The 19198-nt window shown below is 41.6% G+C and overlaps 1 protein-coding gene across 1 annotated transcript in view; it reads left to right on the top strand.

The window, feature by feature from the left end:
• The first annotated feature begins 9783 nt into the window (after positions 1 to 9783).
• TUBGCP6 (tubulin gamma complex component 6) overlaps positions 9784 to 19198 on the top strand; it is a 38121-nt gene continuing 28706 nt past the window's right edge. Inside the window, exons 1-6 of the mRNA XM_075274166.1 lie at positions 9784 to 9828; positions 12114 to 12937; positions 14066 to 14229; positions 17224 to 17434; positions 18208 to 18381; positions 18576 to 18697. Of these exons, the coding sequence (XP_075130267.1) occupies positions 12191 to 12937; positions 14066 to 14229; positions 17224 to 17434; positions 18208 to 18381; positions 18576 to 18697 (1418 nt within the window). The 5' untranslated portion in view covers positions 9784 to 9828; positions 12114 to 12190. The remainder of the gene's footprint in view (positions 9829 to 12113; positions 12938 to 14065; positions 14230 to 17223; positions 17435 to 18207; positions 18382 to 18575; positions 18698 to 19198) is intronic.

Genomic DNA, 19198 nt, shown 5'->3' with positions numbered 1-19198 from the left:
GCTACAGTAATCTCGTACATGTCTGTCCACCCCCGGCCAATAGAAACGTTGTAATATACGTTCTTTAGTTTTCTCATACCCCAAATGTCCTCCCAGTGCATGCTTATGGGCTAAGTCTAGAACCACTTTTTGGAAGGGTTGGGGTACCAACAATTGCTCAATGACATTATCTCTTATTTTGCTTACCCTATACAGTAAATCCTGGTTCATAGCAAAATAAGGAAATTCTTGATCAGCCCCTGGATATTGGGACTGACCATTTATCACCTTTATATTTTCTCGTGCCCGAGACAAGTGTGGGTCCCTGAGTTGGGCAGTACCAAAATTGTCATGGGACACCTCAAGTTCTGGCAGGTCAGACACCTCCTTCTGACCTTCAGTGTCACCAGCTAACACAGTAAGTGGCGAGCTAGTTTCTTCTGGGACAGCGGCTATTGCTGGCCCACCACAGTCCGGGTCAAAAGGTTCAGGATCCATTTTTGGCAACCTTTCACACCCATCCTGCTCTTTATCTTGGTTTTTCCACAGGCTCCAGAACCCAGGAAAATCTCTTCCAAGAATGACACTGTGGAACAGGCTTTGCACTACACCGACCTGGTGACGGACTACCCCACAGGTAGTCTCGATGGGGACTTCGGCTATTGGGTACTTTCTGATGTCACCATGGATGCACAAGACCCCCACCGTACGTCCATTGTATTGGGCAGGGTCCACCAGAGTTGCACGTATCAGGGTCACCACACTACCAGAGTCCATGAGAGCAGACACAGACTGTCCTCCCACAGTTACCACACACATTGGAGGATCCTCATCCGTCGGCAGTTCGGCTAAACAGGCAGGTTGAGAAAACAGCGAGACTTGCCGGACACTGCTACAGTCCATTGGCTCACTGGTCAGAGGGCAACGTGCAGCCACATGTCCCATCTCATGGCACCGCCAGCACCGTAAATGGGATTGGTCGCCATTTTGCGTTTTGAATCTAGGGAACACGGTTCCGGCTGCCTGCTCCCCGGGTATACAACCTTCCAGTCCAATCCTCCTCACACCCCTATTGGTGGGTATGATCCTGCCAGATTTCGGGGAGGTTGGCCGGGAGGGGGTCTGGAGGAGTTCCTCAGTGGCCCGATATCTCTCCACCAGGCAAACCAGCTCCTCTGCCGTCGTGGGCCCTGCTTGGCCAACCCAGCTTTGGATTTTAGGAGGAAGGGAGCGGGTGTACTTGTCCAGCATTACCCGTTCTACCATCTTGGCAGGGGACGCTTCTTCTGGCTGGAGCCACTTTTTCACCAGGTAGACCAAGTCATGCATTTGAGACCTGGGTGGGAGACTTTCAGAAAAAGTCCAGTGATGTACCCTTCCGGCTCGTACATGCATGTTTACTCCAAGTCGGGCTAGGATTTCTCCCCTCAGCTTGGTATAGTCCCTGGCGTCTGTCTCACACAGATCATAATACGCCTTTTGTGGCTCCCCGGTTAAAAAAGGCGCCACAACATCTGCCCACTGTTCTTTTGGCAGCTTTTCTCGCTCTGCAACCCGCTCAAAAACATGTAAATACGCTTCCACGTCGTCTGTGGATGTCATCTTTTGTAGCGAACTCTGTACAGCAGCTCGAGCAGTGGGTCTCACCTCTTGGGACTCAGCAGAAGACGCTCTCCCCAGCTTTTGAGCAGCCAAGGTCTCACTCAACGCAGTCAACTGCTTCATGAACATCAGATTCATTTCTTGTTGCCATTTTTCAGAGGCCTCCATTGCACGCTGTTGCCGCCTCTCAGCATCCACCTGGGCCTGTCCAAGCAACTTAACCAGGTCTTCCATTGCAGCAGCGTTCATCTTTTGTTCTACCACCGCCTTCACCCAGGACATCCGGTGATAGAGCGAGAGAAAAAAAAAAAAAAAGGTATCTGTCTCTTTAAGAGCTGTTTTAAACTGGGCGTGCCCGCATCCGAAGCACCAAATGTGGGGGAGGTAGGCTCAGCGGTAGCAGCAGCGGCCCCAGACAGTCAGAGACAGACCCCAAAATCAGTTTGAACAGGGTTTTAGCCCTGTGTGTTTATTTTGCAAAAAGGTTTAAAGGTGTTGGCAAACAAAATAAACAGGCCTTTACTTCAGGCAAAAACAGTAACACAAATACCTGCCCGGCTAGGCGACTAACTACACAGAAGCAATCTGTCTATACGTGTGGCTTGCTTCAACCACACGGACAAAACAAAGCAACAAAAATACAAGCTGTGGAGCACCCACTGGTCTCACCAGTTTTCAGTTAGGACGGACAGGACCTGGCTCCACCACTCTCCCCCAGGAACTGCCCAGGACAGAAGTCTGGAGAGGCTTTATAGGCCTGTGATTAGGCCTAACTGTTCCCACCTGTACATGAAAGCTCCTTCCTGCAGTAGGATGAGAAGGGGTTAGTACTGACATATGCCTTACTACAGCTATTGAAGCCCTCACTCACAAGACATATGAGAGGACTCTGGGGGAGATATAGCGTCCTTCCAGGACTTTTCCTGTCACTTTCTTACACCTCTCAGACTGATTCTGGCTCTGACCTCTCAGACTGATTCTCGCTCTGACCTCTCATACTGATTCTGGCTTTGACCTCTCAGACTGATTCTGGCTCCGACTTCTCAGACTGATTCTGGCTCCGACCTCTCATACCGATTCTGGCTCTGACCTCTCAGACTGATTCTGGCTCTGACCTCTCATACTAATTCTGGCTCTGACCTCTCAGTCTGATTCTGGCTCTGACCTCTCAGTCTGATTCTGGCTCTGACCTCTCATACTGATTCTGGCTCTGACCTCTCACACTGATTCTGGCTCTGACCTCTCACACTGATTTTGGCTCTGACCTCTCATACTGATTCTGGCTCTGACCTCTCAGACTGATTCTGGCTCTGACCTCTCATACTGATTCTGGCTCTGACCTCTCAGACTGATTCTGGCTCCGACCTCTCATACTGATTCTGGCTCTGACCTCTCATACTGATTCTGGCTCTGACCTCTCAGACTGATTCTGGCTCTGACCTCTCAAACTGATTCTGGCACTGATCTCTCATACTGATTCTTGCTCTGACCTCTCATACTGATTCTGTCTCTGACATCGCATATATATGCGCTCATGCGGGTGTTCCATATATATATGTGCTCATGTATGTATGTATGTATATATATATATATATATATATATATATATATATATATATATACAGGGTGCTCGCATATATATACTGGGTGTCCCAAAAAAATGCGCGCGCACATGTGCGCGGGTGTCGCATATATATGCGCTCGCATATATATGCATATATTTATATATATAAATATGCGCGGGTGTCCCATATATATGTGGGACATATACAGGGTTCCCAAAAAAATGTATACACATTTTAGCAGCTGATATCTCAATTATTTATTCTTTCTTTACAGACTGAACCCATTAAACCGAGTGATGGCATACAGACTTGACTTTGAAAAAGGAAATTTATTCTAAAATGCTACTGGAAGTATGAAAACGCAGTAGAAGTGCAAAGACAATTTAGGAGGGAGTTTAACAAAGAACCACCTACACGAGTTACCATCACTCAAATTAGAGATAAGTTTGAAGCTGATGGAAATGTTCAGGACGTCCATAAGAAGTGTTTTGGAAGACCACGTACCTCGACAAGCCCCATAAAAGAAGAAAGATTACTGGAAACGTTTCAACGAAGTCCAAGAAACTCTTTGCGGCAAGCTAGTCGTGAGGTAGGGATTTCAAACTCATCAGTTCATCGCATCATGAAACGTTGTCAGTGGAGAAGTTACATTCCAAGATTAGTCCATGCTTTTAATGATGATGATCCAGACCGAAGAGTACAGTATTGCGAGTGGTACTTGGAACGATGTAACGAAGATGCACACTTTCCCACAAAGATTGTGTGGAGTGATGAGGCCACATTCAAATTAAATGGTTCGATTAACAGACACAATTGCACCTACTGGGGACCTGAGAATAACACATGGTAGTGTGGAGGTGCCCCATTCTTCTTCTTTTATGGGGCTTGTCGAGGTGCGTGGTCTTCCGGAACGCTTCTTATGGATGTCCTGAACATTTCCATCAGCTTCAAACTTATCTGTAATTCGAGTGATGGTCACTCGTTGTAGGTGGTTCTTTGTTAAACTCCCTCCTAAATTGTCTTTGCACTTCTACTGCGTTTTCATACTTCCAGTAGCATTTTAGAATAAATTTCCTTTCTTCAAAGTCAAGTCTGTATGCCATCACTCGGTTTAATGGGTTCAGTCTGTAAAGAAAGAATATAATTGAGTTATCAGCTGCTAAAATGTGTATACATTTTTTGGACACCCTGTATATGTGTGCGCATATACAGGGTGGGGCGCATATATATATGCGCGCATATATATGTGTGCACATATATATGTTTCGGGGGATATTGTCACTCCTTAGGGAGAGACCACCATATAGGTGTGTGGAGACTTGTTAAGCCTTTAGCACTCCACTTTGCAAGGAACTATGGGAAGAATATGCAAATCTGCCTTCCATGATGTAATTAGGAAGACAGTTGCTGCCTCAGTGTTGCAAACCAATAGAGGGCGCTCACTGGAATGTGCAAGCCTGTCTTAAGACAGGATTCCAGTGAAATAACCCAATAATGGCTGCTCCCTTTAGCCTCATGCCCGACCTTCCAAGAGGCCTTTGTTTAGCAATGACGCTGGGAATATTACCATATATATATGCGCGCACATCTATATATACACACACAAACACATATATATGCGTACACACACACATATATGCACACACACATACAGTATATAGGCACGCACACATATATATGCACACACACACATATATATATATACAGTCCTATGAAAAAGTTTGGGCACCCCTATTAATCTTAATCATTTTTAGTTCTAAATATTTTGGTGTTTGCAGCAGCCATTTCAGTTTGATATATCTAATAACTGATGGACACAGTAATATTTCAGGATTGAAATGAGGTTTATTGTACCAAAAGAAAATGTGCAATATGCATTAAACCAAAATTTGACCGGTGCAAAAGTATAGGCACCCCAACAGAAAAGTGACATAAATATTTAGTAGATCCTCCTTTTGCACAGATAACAGCCTCTAGTCGCTTCCTGTAGCTTTTAATCAGTTCCTGGATCCTGGATGAAGGTATTTTGGACCATTCCTCTTTACAAAACAATTCAAGTTCAGTTAAGTTTGATGTTCGCCGAGCATGGACAGCCCGGTCTCAAATGATCTGAAAACAAAGATTGTTCAACATAGTTGTTCAGGGGAAGGATACAAAAAGTTGTCTCAGAGATTTAACCTGTCAGTTTCCACTGTGAGGAACATAGTAAGGAAATGGAAGACCACAGGGACAGTTCTTGTTAAGCCCAGAAGTGGCAGGCCAAGAAAAATATCAGAAAGGCAGAGAAGAAGAATGGTGAGAACAGTCAAGGACAATCCACAGACCACCTCCAAAGAGCTGCAGCATCATCTTGCTGCAGATGGTGTCACTGTGCATCGGTCAACAATACAGCACACTTTGCACAAGGAGAAGCTGTCAGGGAGAGTGATGAGAAAGAAGCCGTTTCTGCAAGCACGCCACAAACAGAGTCGCCTGAGGTATACAAAAGCACATTTGGACAAGCCAGCTTCATTTTGGAAGAAGGTCCTGTGGACTGATGAAACAAAGATTGACTTGTTTGGTCATACAAAAAGGCGTTATGCATGGCGTCCAAAAAAAAAACAGCATTCCAAGAAAAACACTTGCTACCCATTGTAAAATTTGGTGGAGGTTCCATCATGCTTTGGGGCTGTGTGACCAATGCCGGCACCGGGAATCTTGTTAAAGTTGAGGATCGCATGGATTCCACTCAGTATCAGCAGATTCTTGAGAATAATGTTCAAGAATCAGTGATGAAGTTGAAGTTACGCCGGGGATGGATATTTCAGCAAGACAATGATCCAAAACACCGCTCCAAATCGACTCAGGCATTCATGCAGAGGAACAATTACAATGTTCTGGAATGGCCATCCCAGTCCCCAGACCTGAATATCATTGAACATCTGTGGGATGATTTGAAGCGGGTTGTCCATGCTCGGCGACCATCAAACTTAACTGAACTTGAATTGTTTTGTAAAGAGTAATGGTCCAAAATACCTTCATCCAGGATCTAGGAACTGATTAAAAGCTACAGGAAGCGACTAGAGGCTGTTATCTTTGCAAAAGGAGGATCTACTAAATATTAATGTCACTTTTCTGTTGAGGTGCCCATACTTTTGCACTGGTCAAATTTTGGTTTAATGTATATTGCACGTTTTCTGTTAGTACAATAAACCTCATTTCAATCCTGAAATATTACTGTGTCCATTAGTTATCAGATATATCAAACTGAAATGGCTGCTGCAAACACCAAAATATTTAGAACTAAAAATGATTAAGATTAATAGGGGTGCCCAAACTTTTTCATAGGACTGTATATATATATATATATATATATATATATATATATATATATACTAGCTGGTACCCGCGACTTCGTCTGCGGTGATTGTAGAAGTGGGTAAATACAGGCGCAGGTAAGGTTTTAGTAGTGTGTATAAGGTGTGGGATATAAAATGTAACTTTGTATCTTGTTTTTGCTATAAATCTGAGAATACGTGAGACTTTTGTGTTGAATGTAATTTGTAGTTCAGCTGCTATACGGTGTTCTGAGAAACTGTACATAGTGTGTTTGGGACAGAGGTATTTCAGGTTAATATACTTCGATATACGACATTGTATGATTCGTTATTTTCCGCCAGTACATGTAAGTTTTGCGCATAGGATACTCTTGAGCAAGCAACATAAAGTCTGGCCCTGTGCATGACAGTTTAGTAACCCATCATGTCCTTCACATTAACCATTGTGTAAGAGTTACTGATATGTTAGAGACTTGGAGGTAATAATTAAGTATCTTCATTATTGAGGTCTTTTATTAGTACCTCCATATGTCTCACATATTAGTAACCGTTATATGGGGCACAAAGGGGTTAATATGAGGGACATGATGGGGTTTATTCCTATTAATGTGAGGCACATGGAGTTACTAACACTAAACTAATAACCCCAAATGCCTGACATTAATGAGAATAGGAAGTAAAGGAAGGGACCTGTGTGTTTCTTCACGTTGCTAGCAGCTTCCTCTCCTCCTCGGGAACTTTTGCAGGATGCAGACGGCAGGAGCTATCACTATAGCAGGCAGAGACCTGAGCAATTAAGCTCCACCCCCTTGGTTTCCTGCACCCCTCTCAAAGGGGAGTGTCCTTATGCCTCAGCTCTAGCAGAGCACTGAAGGGACGCTCCGACTTCATTTAACTCTTGCAGGTCCTGTGCTGCTGGTGTGCCAGTGAAATATGGCAGGAGTGCCACTCTTGGCACGTGTGCCAGGGGTTGCTGACCTCTGCTGTAGGGGGTAATATGAATTTTGTGGCTTGCTATGGTCCAAAGTGTGTGAGATTGCAGAGATAGTGATGTGAGTTTGGGTTTTGTGGGGGTCCTGGGAAAAACGTATGTGTGCTATTGTGACGAAAAGTAGCCTATTGTGCAATCCTGTGTAGTAACTATGTTTGTGGAAAATTTCAGCCAAATCGGTCGAGCGGGTTTTGCGTGATTGACCGCCAAACATCCAAACCCACAAACATTTCACAATTATAATATACTAGCTGGTACCCGCGACTTCGTCTGCGGTGATTGTAGAAGTGGGTAGATACAGGCGCGGGTAAGGTTTTCGTAGTGTGTATAAGGTATGGGATATGAAATGTAACTTTGTATCTTGTTTTTGCTGTAATTCAGAGAATACTTGAGACTTTTGTGTTGAAGTTAACTTGTATTTGAGCTGCTATACGGTGTTGTGAGAAACTTTACATAGTGACTTTGGGACAGAAGTATTTGAAGTTAACCCTTTCCCGCCGATGGCATTTTTTGATTTTCGTTTTTGACTCCCCTCCTTCTAAACCCCATAACTTTTTTATTTCTCCGCTCCCAGAGTCATATGAGGTCTTAATTTTTGCTGGGACAAATTTTTCTTCATGATGCCACCATTGTTTATTCTATATAATGTACTGGGAAGCAGAGAAAAAATTCTGAATGGGGTGGATTTGACGAAAAAATGCATTTCTGCGACTTTCTTACGGGCTTTGGTTTTACAGCGTTCACTGTGCAACCAAAATGACATGTCCCCTGTATTCTGTGTTTCGTTACGATGCTGGGGATACCAAATTTATATGGTTTTATCTACTTTTTGACCCTTTAAAAAAATCCAAAACTGTGTTAAAATTTTTTTTTTTTTGAAAAGTCGTCATATTCCGACAGCCGTAACTTTTTTATACGTCCGTGTACGGGGATGTATAGGGCGTCTTTTTTTGCGGGGCCGGGTGTACTTTTTAGTTCTACCATTTTCGGGAAATGTTATTGCTTTGATCACTTTTTATTCAAATTTGTATCAGAATCAAAACAGTGAAAAAACGGCGGTTTGGCACTTTTGAGCATTTTTCCCGCTACGGCGTTTACCGAACAGGAAAAATATTTGTATAGCTTTGTAGAGCGGGCGATTTCGGAAGTGGGGATACCTAACATGTATGTGTTTCACAGTTTTTAACTACTTTTATATGTGTTCTAGGGAAAGGGGGGGTGATTTGAATTTTTAATCCTTTTTATTTGTTTTTATATTTTTTTTTACTTTTTTTAAACTTTTTTTTTTTTTTGCATTTATTGACATGGATAGGCGGTGTCGCGGATTGTCAGAGTGGTGGGGGTCGGCAAACATGGCTGCTCCGGAGCGTTAAAGAGAACCTCCTGGAGTATCATTAAGGTGAGGGGCAAAGTGGTAAAGTACATGTATATGAGATTGTGTGGGGTTAGGGGCTAGGCTGCAGAGGGCAATATGAATTTTGTGGCTTGCTATGGTCCAAAGTGTGTGAGATTGCAGAGATGGTGGTGTGAGTTTGGGTTTTGTGGGGGTCCTGGCACAAACGTATGTGCGCTATTGTGACGAAAAGTAGCCTATTGCGCAATCCAGTTTAGTGACTATGTTTGTGGAAAATTTCAGCCAAATCGGTCGAGCGGGTTTTGCGTGATTGACTAACAAACATCCGAACACACAAACCCACAAACATTCAAACTCACAAACTTTCACATTTATAATATTAATAGGATCATATACAATGTCTCTCTTGGCCAGTTCTGGCTCCTTCCTATAGACACTCCACTCTAGCTGCTCCTGTAGTGAGGTGACTAGATTGGAGTTTCTGGCGGCAGCTCCTATTAGCAACTCCATTCTAGTCACTTCAGTACTGAACAGTCTACATTGGAGTTGATTCTAGTAGTTCCTGCCTCCAGTCACCTCACTACTGAATTGTCTAGATTGGAGTTGCTCCTGGTAGGTCCTCCCTACAGTAACTCCATTCTAGCCCGTTCACTAGTGAGGTGACTAGATTGGAGTTGCTGGAGGGAGGACCTACCAGGAGGAACTCCATTCTAGACGCAACCGTAACATTGTTTCTGCCCGGTACAGTATCCGGCGTACAATTTAGCGACATCCTAGATAAACATAGAGCTATTGGTTGAGAGCCGGCGTTAGCTGTGTTACTAAGCAACCAGCCGCTGCTCCCGGAAACAGCCTGCGGACCTGTGACAGAGCCCGGAAGTAGATTGGAATGGAGCGCGGCGGCAGAATTAGTAGCAGCGGGGATAGAGCTGAGGGCGAGCATGGCTTTACCATACCAGTGATATCCTGCAGCTAGATATGAGCAGGCACCTCACCCGCCTTGTATCCATGCATGTCCAGGTATATTATGTTATAGTTCTACTCCTCTGCGCTTCATGCTGCTGCTGCTGCAGACCATACCATTACAATGTATAGCTCACCTGCATGTTATTATATAGTATGGTAACAATATATCATAACTAATATTTATTGCAGCAATCCTCTAACCTAATTGCATGGCTCAGGTCTGTGATGGGGTCTTGAAGGTTGGTTTCTCTATTCACTATAGACACAAGTTGTCACCATGTCGTCTCAGGGAATTGCTCAGACCCCACAGCACAGAAGATTATGTGACCAGTTGCAGCTAGCATTACATTTTTAATAACTTTACGCTGAGGAATTGTTACTTGTCTTGTCCCTCATTATATTGTTCAAGTGGCTCCACACTACTGTAAACCTGTCACTACCTAGAATCATCATCTGAAGGTCAGAAGTCCTATTGGACCTAGAGAGATTTCTGACCAGGCACCGATAAGCGCTTGTTCTGCATCAGTCTGAGGTAGAGGCCATGAGGGAACAGTCGGTAAAGAGATTGTTGCCCCTTCATACACTTAAATTGTCTGTTGGCATCAAAGCCTTTATTAGACAGGGAGATGTTCTGCTATTGGATTCCCAGTGAACAGTTTCTTGTTGATATTACTAGACAGGCCAGTTGTCAGAAACGAATGCTTAAACACGTGTTATTTCCCTGCAATTGGCTGTTAAATTGTTCTGTCTAATAGAGCCTTTAAGTGTAACTAAACTTTCAGACTTTTTTTTTTTGAGGCAGTTTTTGTATCTTAAAGAGGACCTTTCATGTCCTCTGGACACATGCGTAGTAATACACCGCTAGAAAGCTGACAGTGCTCTGAAATCAACGCACTATTGGCTTTCTCGTTCAGTGTCCCCGCTGAAGAGCTATCGGTGCCGTTACCGTAGCTCTTCAGTGTCAGGAACACCCCTCTTAACGGTAGCGTCTATTGCACTGTACAGTGAGAGTGGGCGTGCCTTACTGCCCAGGGATGACGCTGAGCGGTGAGGAATGCCTCCCCAGTACTCGTCTATGGGCAAGCACTATCCAGAGTAGGAGGACATTCCTCACCGCGCAGTGTCATCCCAGGGCGATAAGGAATGCTCCCCCTCTCACAGTACAGCGCAATAGAGGCTACCATGAGGAGGGGCGTTCCTGGCTGACTGTCAGAAACGCCCTTCTGACACTGAAGAGCTACGGTAACAGCACCGATAGCTCTGCAGCTGGAGCACAGAACGGGAAAGCCGATAGTGCACTGAATTCAGCCCACTGTCTGCTTTCTAGCAGTGTATCACACCGCATTTGCCCAGAGGACATGAAAGACCCTCTTTAAATACATTTTGCAATATTCTTTATTAACTAATTTTGGATCCTTTCTGTGAAATCCTGCATTTTTTTTACTCTTTATCTTGTTTCTCTATTGAGAGCTGTTTCACACTAAATGTTACTGTGTATGGGAGTAGGAGGCTGTGTAAGATGTAGAGAAAATGAAGGTTGGGCAGGGTCACTTCAAACAATTATATCTTGGACATGATAAAAAAAAATGTCATTATAAAAGTGCCATATGAAAGAGGAGATTCATTTTTTTCGTATGACATTAAGTTTACAGTGCTAAATTATTTTTAGATATCACTGGTTGAAAACACAGTCAGGATTGGGATATTTATATGCAGCTGTATTAGAAATATAAATATCTTAATCCCAAATGTGTTTTCAACCAGTAATATTTCTGGAAATAATAAAGATATCACTGTTACTGAGAATCTCTGCTTTCATATGACATGAAAATCAAATTTGTATGTTTTATAATATCTGAGATATAACTGTTTGAAATGCCCCTCCCTTCCCCTCGTTTTCTCTACATCTTATATGTTCACGTGGCGAAAAATGAAGATGAATTCCTCTACATTTTCCATCACCGACGTTTTTGCCGCAGTCTAGCCACAACTGGATGCTTAAGCAGTGCATCGGCGTTCCGTTAAGGCTTGATATCATATTCTCATGGCCGTGAGAATTTTCTATTTACATAGCCAAATTAGCACAACACCCAGTGTAACACCTCTGCCCATTTTTCATTAATTGGTGGGGTTCTCAGCATTCAGGTCCCAGCCAGTCCAAACTTTTGACATGTTAATAGGGTTCTGAAATGATAGAAAATGCTCTACATGAAATAATAATGTTTATTAAAAGTTCCCTTGTTCTGCTGTTTTGTGGTTTTATGTGGTCATAGTGCTTCTTGCTGACTTCTAGTAGTGATAGTTTAATAATGTATACTTTGTACCGCTTGTTTCTTCAGATTTAACTCTTCGTACTGTCTGTTAACATGAAGATTAGTAAAGTCTGTTCCTGAGAGTTAACTGGGAAGTCTTCAAGATGAATAGCATCACTCAGCTCTTCGGTGACCTTTGCGAATCGCACTTGAAGGGGTTCCCATGGATAACTGGCCTGGGTATTAGAAGCCAAAGCAAGAAGAGGACCAAAAGACAGCTCAAGAGGTTGGCCTATGACACTCTCTTTATCCATCTGTACCAAGAGGAGACTCGTAAACTGCAGTCTAAACCAACCAAGTTACCAGTGAAAAATAAATTGTTAATGCTGTCCTTTAATTTGCGTGTTGCTGGCATGATTTCAGAGGCAGATCGTCTAGAGGAGCTGCTGGAACATGTGGAAACCTTTAGTGGTGAAATTTTCACAAATCTGTGCGCCGTACTGGAGCTTCTGGTAGATCTTGCAGGAACAGGTCCACCACAGGTTCTTCCACCAAAACGAGACCTCTTTCAAAACAATAAGTATGTGGACAGGAAGCCACAGTATCAAGGCTATGACTATTATGATGTTAGTGTATTTGAAGCTGACATTGGGACATTCTTGGCTTACCAAGAGTGTGACATAAGCAGCACTATCAACAATACTCTTCAGCTTATGGAGGCTGCACCGGGCACTGGTCTTCCAGCTATAGGTCTTTTCTCTCAGAACTTTTCCACTAGTGACAAGTTTGAGAAGGAAACTCGTGTATCACTTTTTGGAGCCCTCGTTCACACTCGAACAAATGACATGGATATTAAATTGGATCTGCCTCCAGTACCGGACAGTGCTGATTTGTCTGGATTGGCCATAAAAGTATGTATTTGTGTGTATTGTGGTGACCTTATGCATAACTATAAAAAAAAAAAAAGTATTTGCAGACATGCGCAATGTGTTTAACATCTGAGAAAAGTGTAAATCTGAGTTATGGCTTCAGAATAGACACACACTATACTGTTTCATGTCGTGATGTGGATATTGGTCCAGTTTATGGATTAAAGGGTGCTTTCATATAGTTTTTGTTGTGTATTTGGGAAAGTATTCATAGGCCCCTGTTCACCCAATAGAAGCCAACAGTGTGTCCTTTTCCTGTTCCATCACAATAATATACATCAGTGTACCTTTTCCTTTTGTTGTATAGAATTCTAGTATGTAGTTTAATGTGGGAGCCTTAGGGTGATGTATTTCACTATTTGCTTATAATATGGCAGAGGTTGTGTCCCTGCAGAACTACATGGGAAAACATGCAGTCATATGTCTCATTCACATTACTTTACAGTTTGCTTCAGGGACTTCCATTTAGATGAGTACAAAGGCATCATTTCCATCATGAAGTGAAGACATTCAGAAATTCAGTATTGTTTTGAGAGTGTGCACCAGAGGTGGGGCCATTTTAGTATGCAGTGGGGCTTACATTGGCATCTTACAATGACATCTGAATGGATCAGCATGTTGAGCTTTGGTGTTGCTGCTCCATTCATGCTCTGTGAGACAGACGAACGGTGCACTTCGCTATCTCCAACTATTTCCATAAAGTGAATGGAGCAGCTGTGCATAAGCATGTTGGGGGTAACTTGAAAAAAATAACAAAAACATAATACCACTCTAAAATAACTCCAGCATCATACATTTTTACATTTATGGATCTTAAAGGGGTTGAAAATATGGCTGCTTTTTTTCCTCTCAAAGTAACCTCATGTTGGTTGGTCATATGGCAATGCCACATTTCCGTCCTATTAAATGAATGAGAATGAACCTGCAGCATGGTCATGTGACCAACGAACGTGATGTCCCTTTTTGAGAAGAAAGCAGCCATGTTTTCAAAGTCCTGCACAACCCCTTTAACCAGCTGCTAAAGTATCATTAAGGGTCCCTAAATACTGTGCGCCCCTGCCATTTAATATTAAAGATGTGCAAGATGCATTACAATTTTCTTGCCTCTAGGTCCCACAAAGTATTGATCAGTCTGAAGATGAAGGTTTCCAGTCTGCATCAAATATGACTCCTGATTCCCAGTCAGAACCAAGTGTCACTCCTGATATTGATCTGTGGGAGGCCATCCTCACATATGGTCCTAGTAAACGCCGCTGTTGGGAAAGAATAGGATTGTAAGTTATGCATATCTTCTTTTTTTACTTAATAGGCATGTTATATAAAAACATTAAAGGGGCTGGCCACTTTCAGACCAATATTGACAAACAAATGTACAAGAAAAAGATATACAATTTTCCAATATACTTTCTGTATCAGTTACTCACGGTTTTCTAGATCTCTGCCTTCTGTCATTCATTCTGTCACTTCTAGAGGATAAAAGTCTGACCATGGTCATGTGATTTACGGTCCATGGTCATGTGATGAGCACACAGGTGCACAGCTGATTACCAGGCAGATGTCTGATTATTGTGCTGTGACTGTAACGAGCGGCACCTGTGTACTCATCACATGACCATGGACCGTAAATCACATGACCACGGTCAGAGTTTTATCCTCTAGAAGTAACAGAATGAATGACAGCAAGCAGAAATCTAGAAAACCGTGAGGAATTCATACAGAAAGTATATTGGAAAATTGTATATCTTTGTATTGTACATTTGTTTGTCAATATTGGTCTGAAAGTGGCCAACTCCTTAAAGCTATCACTGAGCATTTCTGATTGTATAATGCTGTGGAAAAGATATTATTTAAATACTTTTGTTGAGCTCTGTGTATTTGAATTGGAAAAGCTTTGTTGGCGTTCTTTATTAACAGTTTTTTTCAGCACTAGGATCTTGATGGTCTATGCTTAGTACAAGTCATTAGTATGAAATCTATGGGACTCTGACACTCGCTTCATCACTGTTTAGCTATTTGAAGAGGCTGCAGTGTTAAGATGAATGTGCGATGTTACTGCAGCTCCACATTTACTGAATTGAATGGGAACAGAGCTGTAATAGTATGACTTGGCCACTATGCAGTGTCCTGAGCCATGCTCTTATGGCTGTATAGTTCTGGACCATGCAGCTGATTGGTGACTGCCCTCCATCAATCAGATATTGATGTCACACAATCATGATAGAAAAATCAGGGAAAATCACTTTAGTCTAAGGCCCCACGTAGCAGGCCGCATCCAAAAAGTGCTATGGGATAATCCATGACAAAAATGCATCATGGTTTTTCCTGCAATGCTTTTCACAGAAAGTTAAGAGTTTTTTCAATGGAGACTGTTAGCTTCAATTACATCTGGAAAATGTTAGCATTTCCGTAGGTATAATTGACATGCTCCGATTTACAAAAACACAGCATGTCCACTGCAGATATTTTTCTGCAATGTGTGCATGGGATTAACCAGAATCTCATCCACTTTGCAGGTACTGTAAAATTGTGGCGTTTACGTTACATGAGGCTCCTGCCTTAAAGTGTAACTCCCAGTTTATTTTATTTTTTCAATGTTGTCTTTTTGTGAGGGGTTTGGTGACCATTTTTGTAATACATTTTATCATATCTAATTTTCCATGCTGTAACATCCTCCATCGCAATCTGCTAAAAACGCTGTTACTTGGAAAAGTACTACACATTTGTATTGAAAATATGCAGAGTGGAAGCATTTACCAAAGGGGTGGTGTGTCAGTACAAATGGCTGTATCTTTGGTTTTATACTACCTAGAAAAATGTTTCTTGAGATTCTCAGCTTTTATATGTGGCCAAGATTGAAGTAGCTATAACAGAACCTGAGATATCACTAGTTAACAACACAGTCAGTTCTTGCTTCATGTAAAATCACATTCCCAACTGTGTTGTTAACTAGTCATATCTCTAATTCTTTTACAGATAGTACTTCAATTAGTAAGCACAGTTCCTCAAATATACAATAGGTAAAACATAACATTTATTGAGTCTCAATAAAAAACAACCCCATAATCCACAAAAAAGCTGTATTACAAATAATGGACCATTCTTACCAGTTCCAGTAGGTAATGTAGCATCACACACTAGGGTCACACAGCTTATCATCAGCAAGGGAAACACATTGGGTAGAGGAAAACAATACTGAAACACCCTGTCACCCCAAAAATAGAACAAAATGGTCCCAAAACTGACCCTAACAGCCTATTTATGTCTCCTTCCCAAGGCGTTTCACATAAGTGCTCATCAGGGGATATGTAGAAGAACGACCCGGTGATCCAAGCCTTGAGTGCAGGGGATTTCATAGTAACCATATTGAGCCATTGAATGTCACCATATAAAATCCCAGTTTTTGGCAGCTCTCAGATGGATATAATAGCAGCCATTTTTTTTTTTTTTGTACCCACAGCACAGGCGTGACATCTGTACTTCCAGTATGGCATCAGATCTAGAATTATGACTCTTAACACCAGAAATGATGAACCGCAGGAATTTGAGGTTATGTCCATAATGTGAGCAATAAAGCAGCCATGTTACACCAATATGAAACTGGCCCTAGTTATCACATTAGTTACACAGATTATAATTATCATTAAAGTTACAATATTTATAGGGGGATTGAAAATGCTATTCTTATGTAAGCTCCTATTTAATTTGCATGAACAAAGTTGGTTAACGTATTTCTGTAATTTTGGCGTTTCTTTACCATCTGCAACTGTGTGTATATATTCTATATTATGTATGAATTGCTCACATCTTGCAGTTTTTTGGAAACTCTGTTTTGTTTCCAGAAATGGATTGCTTTAGCATTCACTCCAGTGGCAAATTTGATTATTTTTTTAATGCAATTTTTGCTTATAACCTCTGTTTTCTGCAAAGCTGCATGAAGGTGGTTGTATGTGTGAAATATTAAGTAGGTAGGGGGTTAGTATACATTTTTTTTTAACATTGCAATTTCGGTTTTGTCTATCTCAAAAGTATGATTATTGCCCTGGCTACCAGAGATGCTAAATATCTGGAAGCCCCTGGCAGTGAAAGGATTAATAAAGTATACTGCAAAACTGTTCACAACACCCCCAATACAGTAGTAATAAATAAAAAATGTGGTACATTTAAGCAACTTCAGACTTCAAGTTTCATTTGGCTCAGTCCTTTGTCTTACCTTTATTGTTAAATATAGAATTGCAACATTACAGTAGACTAATACATTTCTGCTGCAGTCCTCCAGGTAAAAGAGAAGATCCCTACCTCACTGAAGCCGGCAGAGAAGCTTTTGACAAGATGTATAAAATTTATGAGGGTAATCTACAAATCCTCAGTAATACAATTATGCAGACTCCAGCACATGTGATGCTAAAGGAGTCCGAGCTGGTGAAGGATGTGCTCAATGTTCTCATTGGAGTTGTATCAGCAACATTCTCTTTCAACCAGGTAAATCTCATTCTGGAAGTGATTTCACTTAAGGCATTTTCAGATGGGGATAGCTTCAAAATACTGAGATTAAAAACATAAATTTTCTTTATGATCACCAAAAAATCACCATACATATTGCCAAAATAAAAAAAACTAACTGCTGTCATTCAATCAAATCTACCAACGTTCAGGATCCAGCAGTGATCTAGGTATAGTAGAAATCACATCTTAGCGCATGAATAGATACCAAACCCTGTTTGGGTTGATTCTTTTTGCCCACAAAGTCTTTGCCCCAATTTCTGTTATGCATGGTTTCCAGCTGGATCCTGAATTGTATAGTGCCTCATTTTTTTTCATTATTTTGTTTTGCTTGGGTGATATTTATGGTGATTATAATTAAAAGTTTATGTTTTAATCTATTTTGCTGTTCATTGAGTTGATTGTGTTGAGATATTCGGTTTCCTGGACAACTCTTGGATCCTGTTATTTATTTTTGCATAAACTGGATGTTTAGCTGGTTTTGGATAATTTTTAGATGGGTCAGAGATGTGGATATTCAATAAAGATTCTGCACTGAAAATCCACAACAAACTACCATACAATACTAGTGAATGGAACACGGGGAGAACATACAAACTCCTTGCAGATGTTGTTCCTGGCGGGATTTGGGGCTGCAAGGCTACAGTGCTATCCATTTGAAACCTTATTAAGATGTGATTTTGAGCTGTTAAACACAAATTGATTGTGCAATTGTGGCGTCAATAACTGAACCATATCTTCTTTATTTGCAGCCTAGTCAGACCTTCATGGTTAAGCAGGGCATCTATATCTCTGGGACGTCCCCTGAAAACATAGGCAACCTGCTAGCACAAGTGGGAGACTACGGCACTTACTACACCAGACTCAGTAATTTCTCTCTGCACACTGGTCTTGATTCCTCACAAAATAAAGGCCTTGTATTTCAGGTAATATGGTCACGTTCAGGTAAAGGATGTTTCCTCTCAGAGCAATATATGAGGTTTTACAGGGGTTTATTGAAAAGAAAGAAGAATTGAAAGAAGCTCAATAATAGTTTCTCACAAGTATATTAATGTGTTCAGCCAGTGTAAGTATTGGAAAGTATTGTGGAATGAATTGTTATATGTGTGTCTATTTGCAGGCATTTAAAAGTGGCCTTAGAAAATACCTGCAGTATTACCGGGCATGTGTGTTATCTACTCCGAGCACTCTGTCTCTTCTTACCATCAGCTTCCTATTCAGGAAACTGGGACGGCAATTAAGGTGATTCTCAATATTTTATTATATTTAAAGATCTGGGTAAAATATTCCATTTAAAATATTCTTACAGGACTGAGGTGTAGGAGAACAATATGCAGCATATTTATTAGATCTCCACGCCACTTTTCTGGCAGGGGTTAGTGACTTTTTAAACCCAGTTTCTGCAGGGAGTCTCTATTTCTCATTTTAAGTGACATTTTTACCCCACCTTCAACACTTTCTCTTTGTGACGTGGTTGGGGGCATAACCCCCCCCCAGAAGATGTATCATCATTTATACCAGTTTTCCCAATAAAAATAGAGGTACTGCATGTTTTTTGCATTTATGTACTCAGTAGAAGGATTTTTCAGTCCAAAACACCATATTGTAGAAACCGCAGCGCACACTTTAGATGCTTTTAAGAGAACAAGATGAAAGTTTATTGTAGTACAGATTGAGTTGCAGAATAATAGTTTCTTGTTAATCCATCCACTAATAGACAAAGGGTTTCATATTGGTTAATGG

Source organism: Leptodactylus fuscus, chromosome 5, assembly GCF_031893055.1.
Source record: "Leptodactylus fuscus isolate aLepFus1 chromosome 5, aLepFus1.hap2, whole genome shotgun sequence".
Taxonomy (NCBI): domain Eukaryota; kingdom Metazoa; phylum Chordata; class Amphibia; order Anura; family Leptodactylidae; genus Leptodactylus; species Leptodactylus fuscus.
This window is presented reverse-complemented; position numbering and strand designations above follow the sequence as displayed.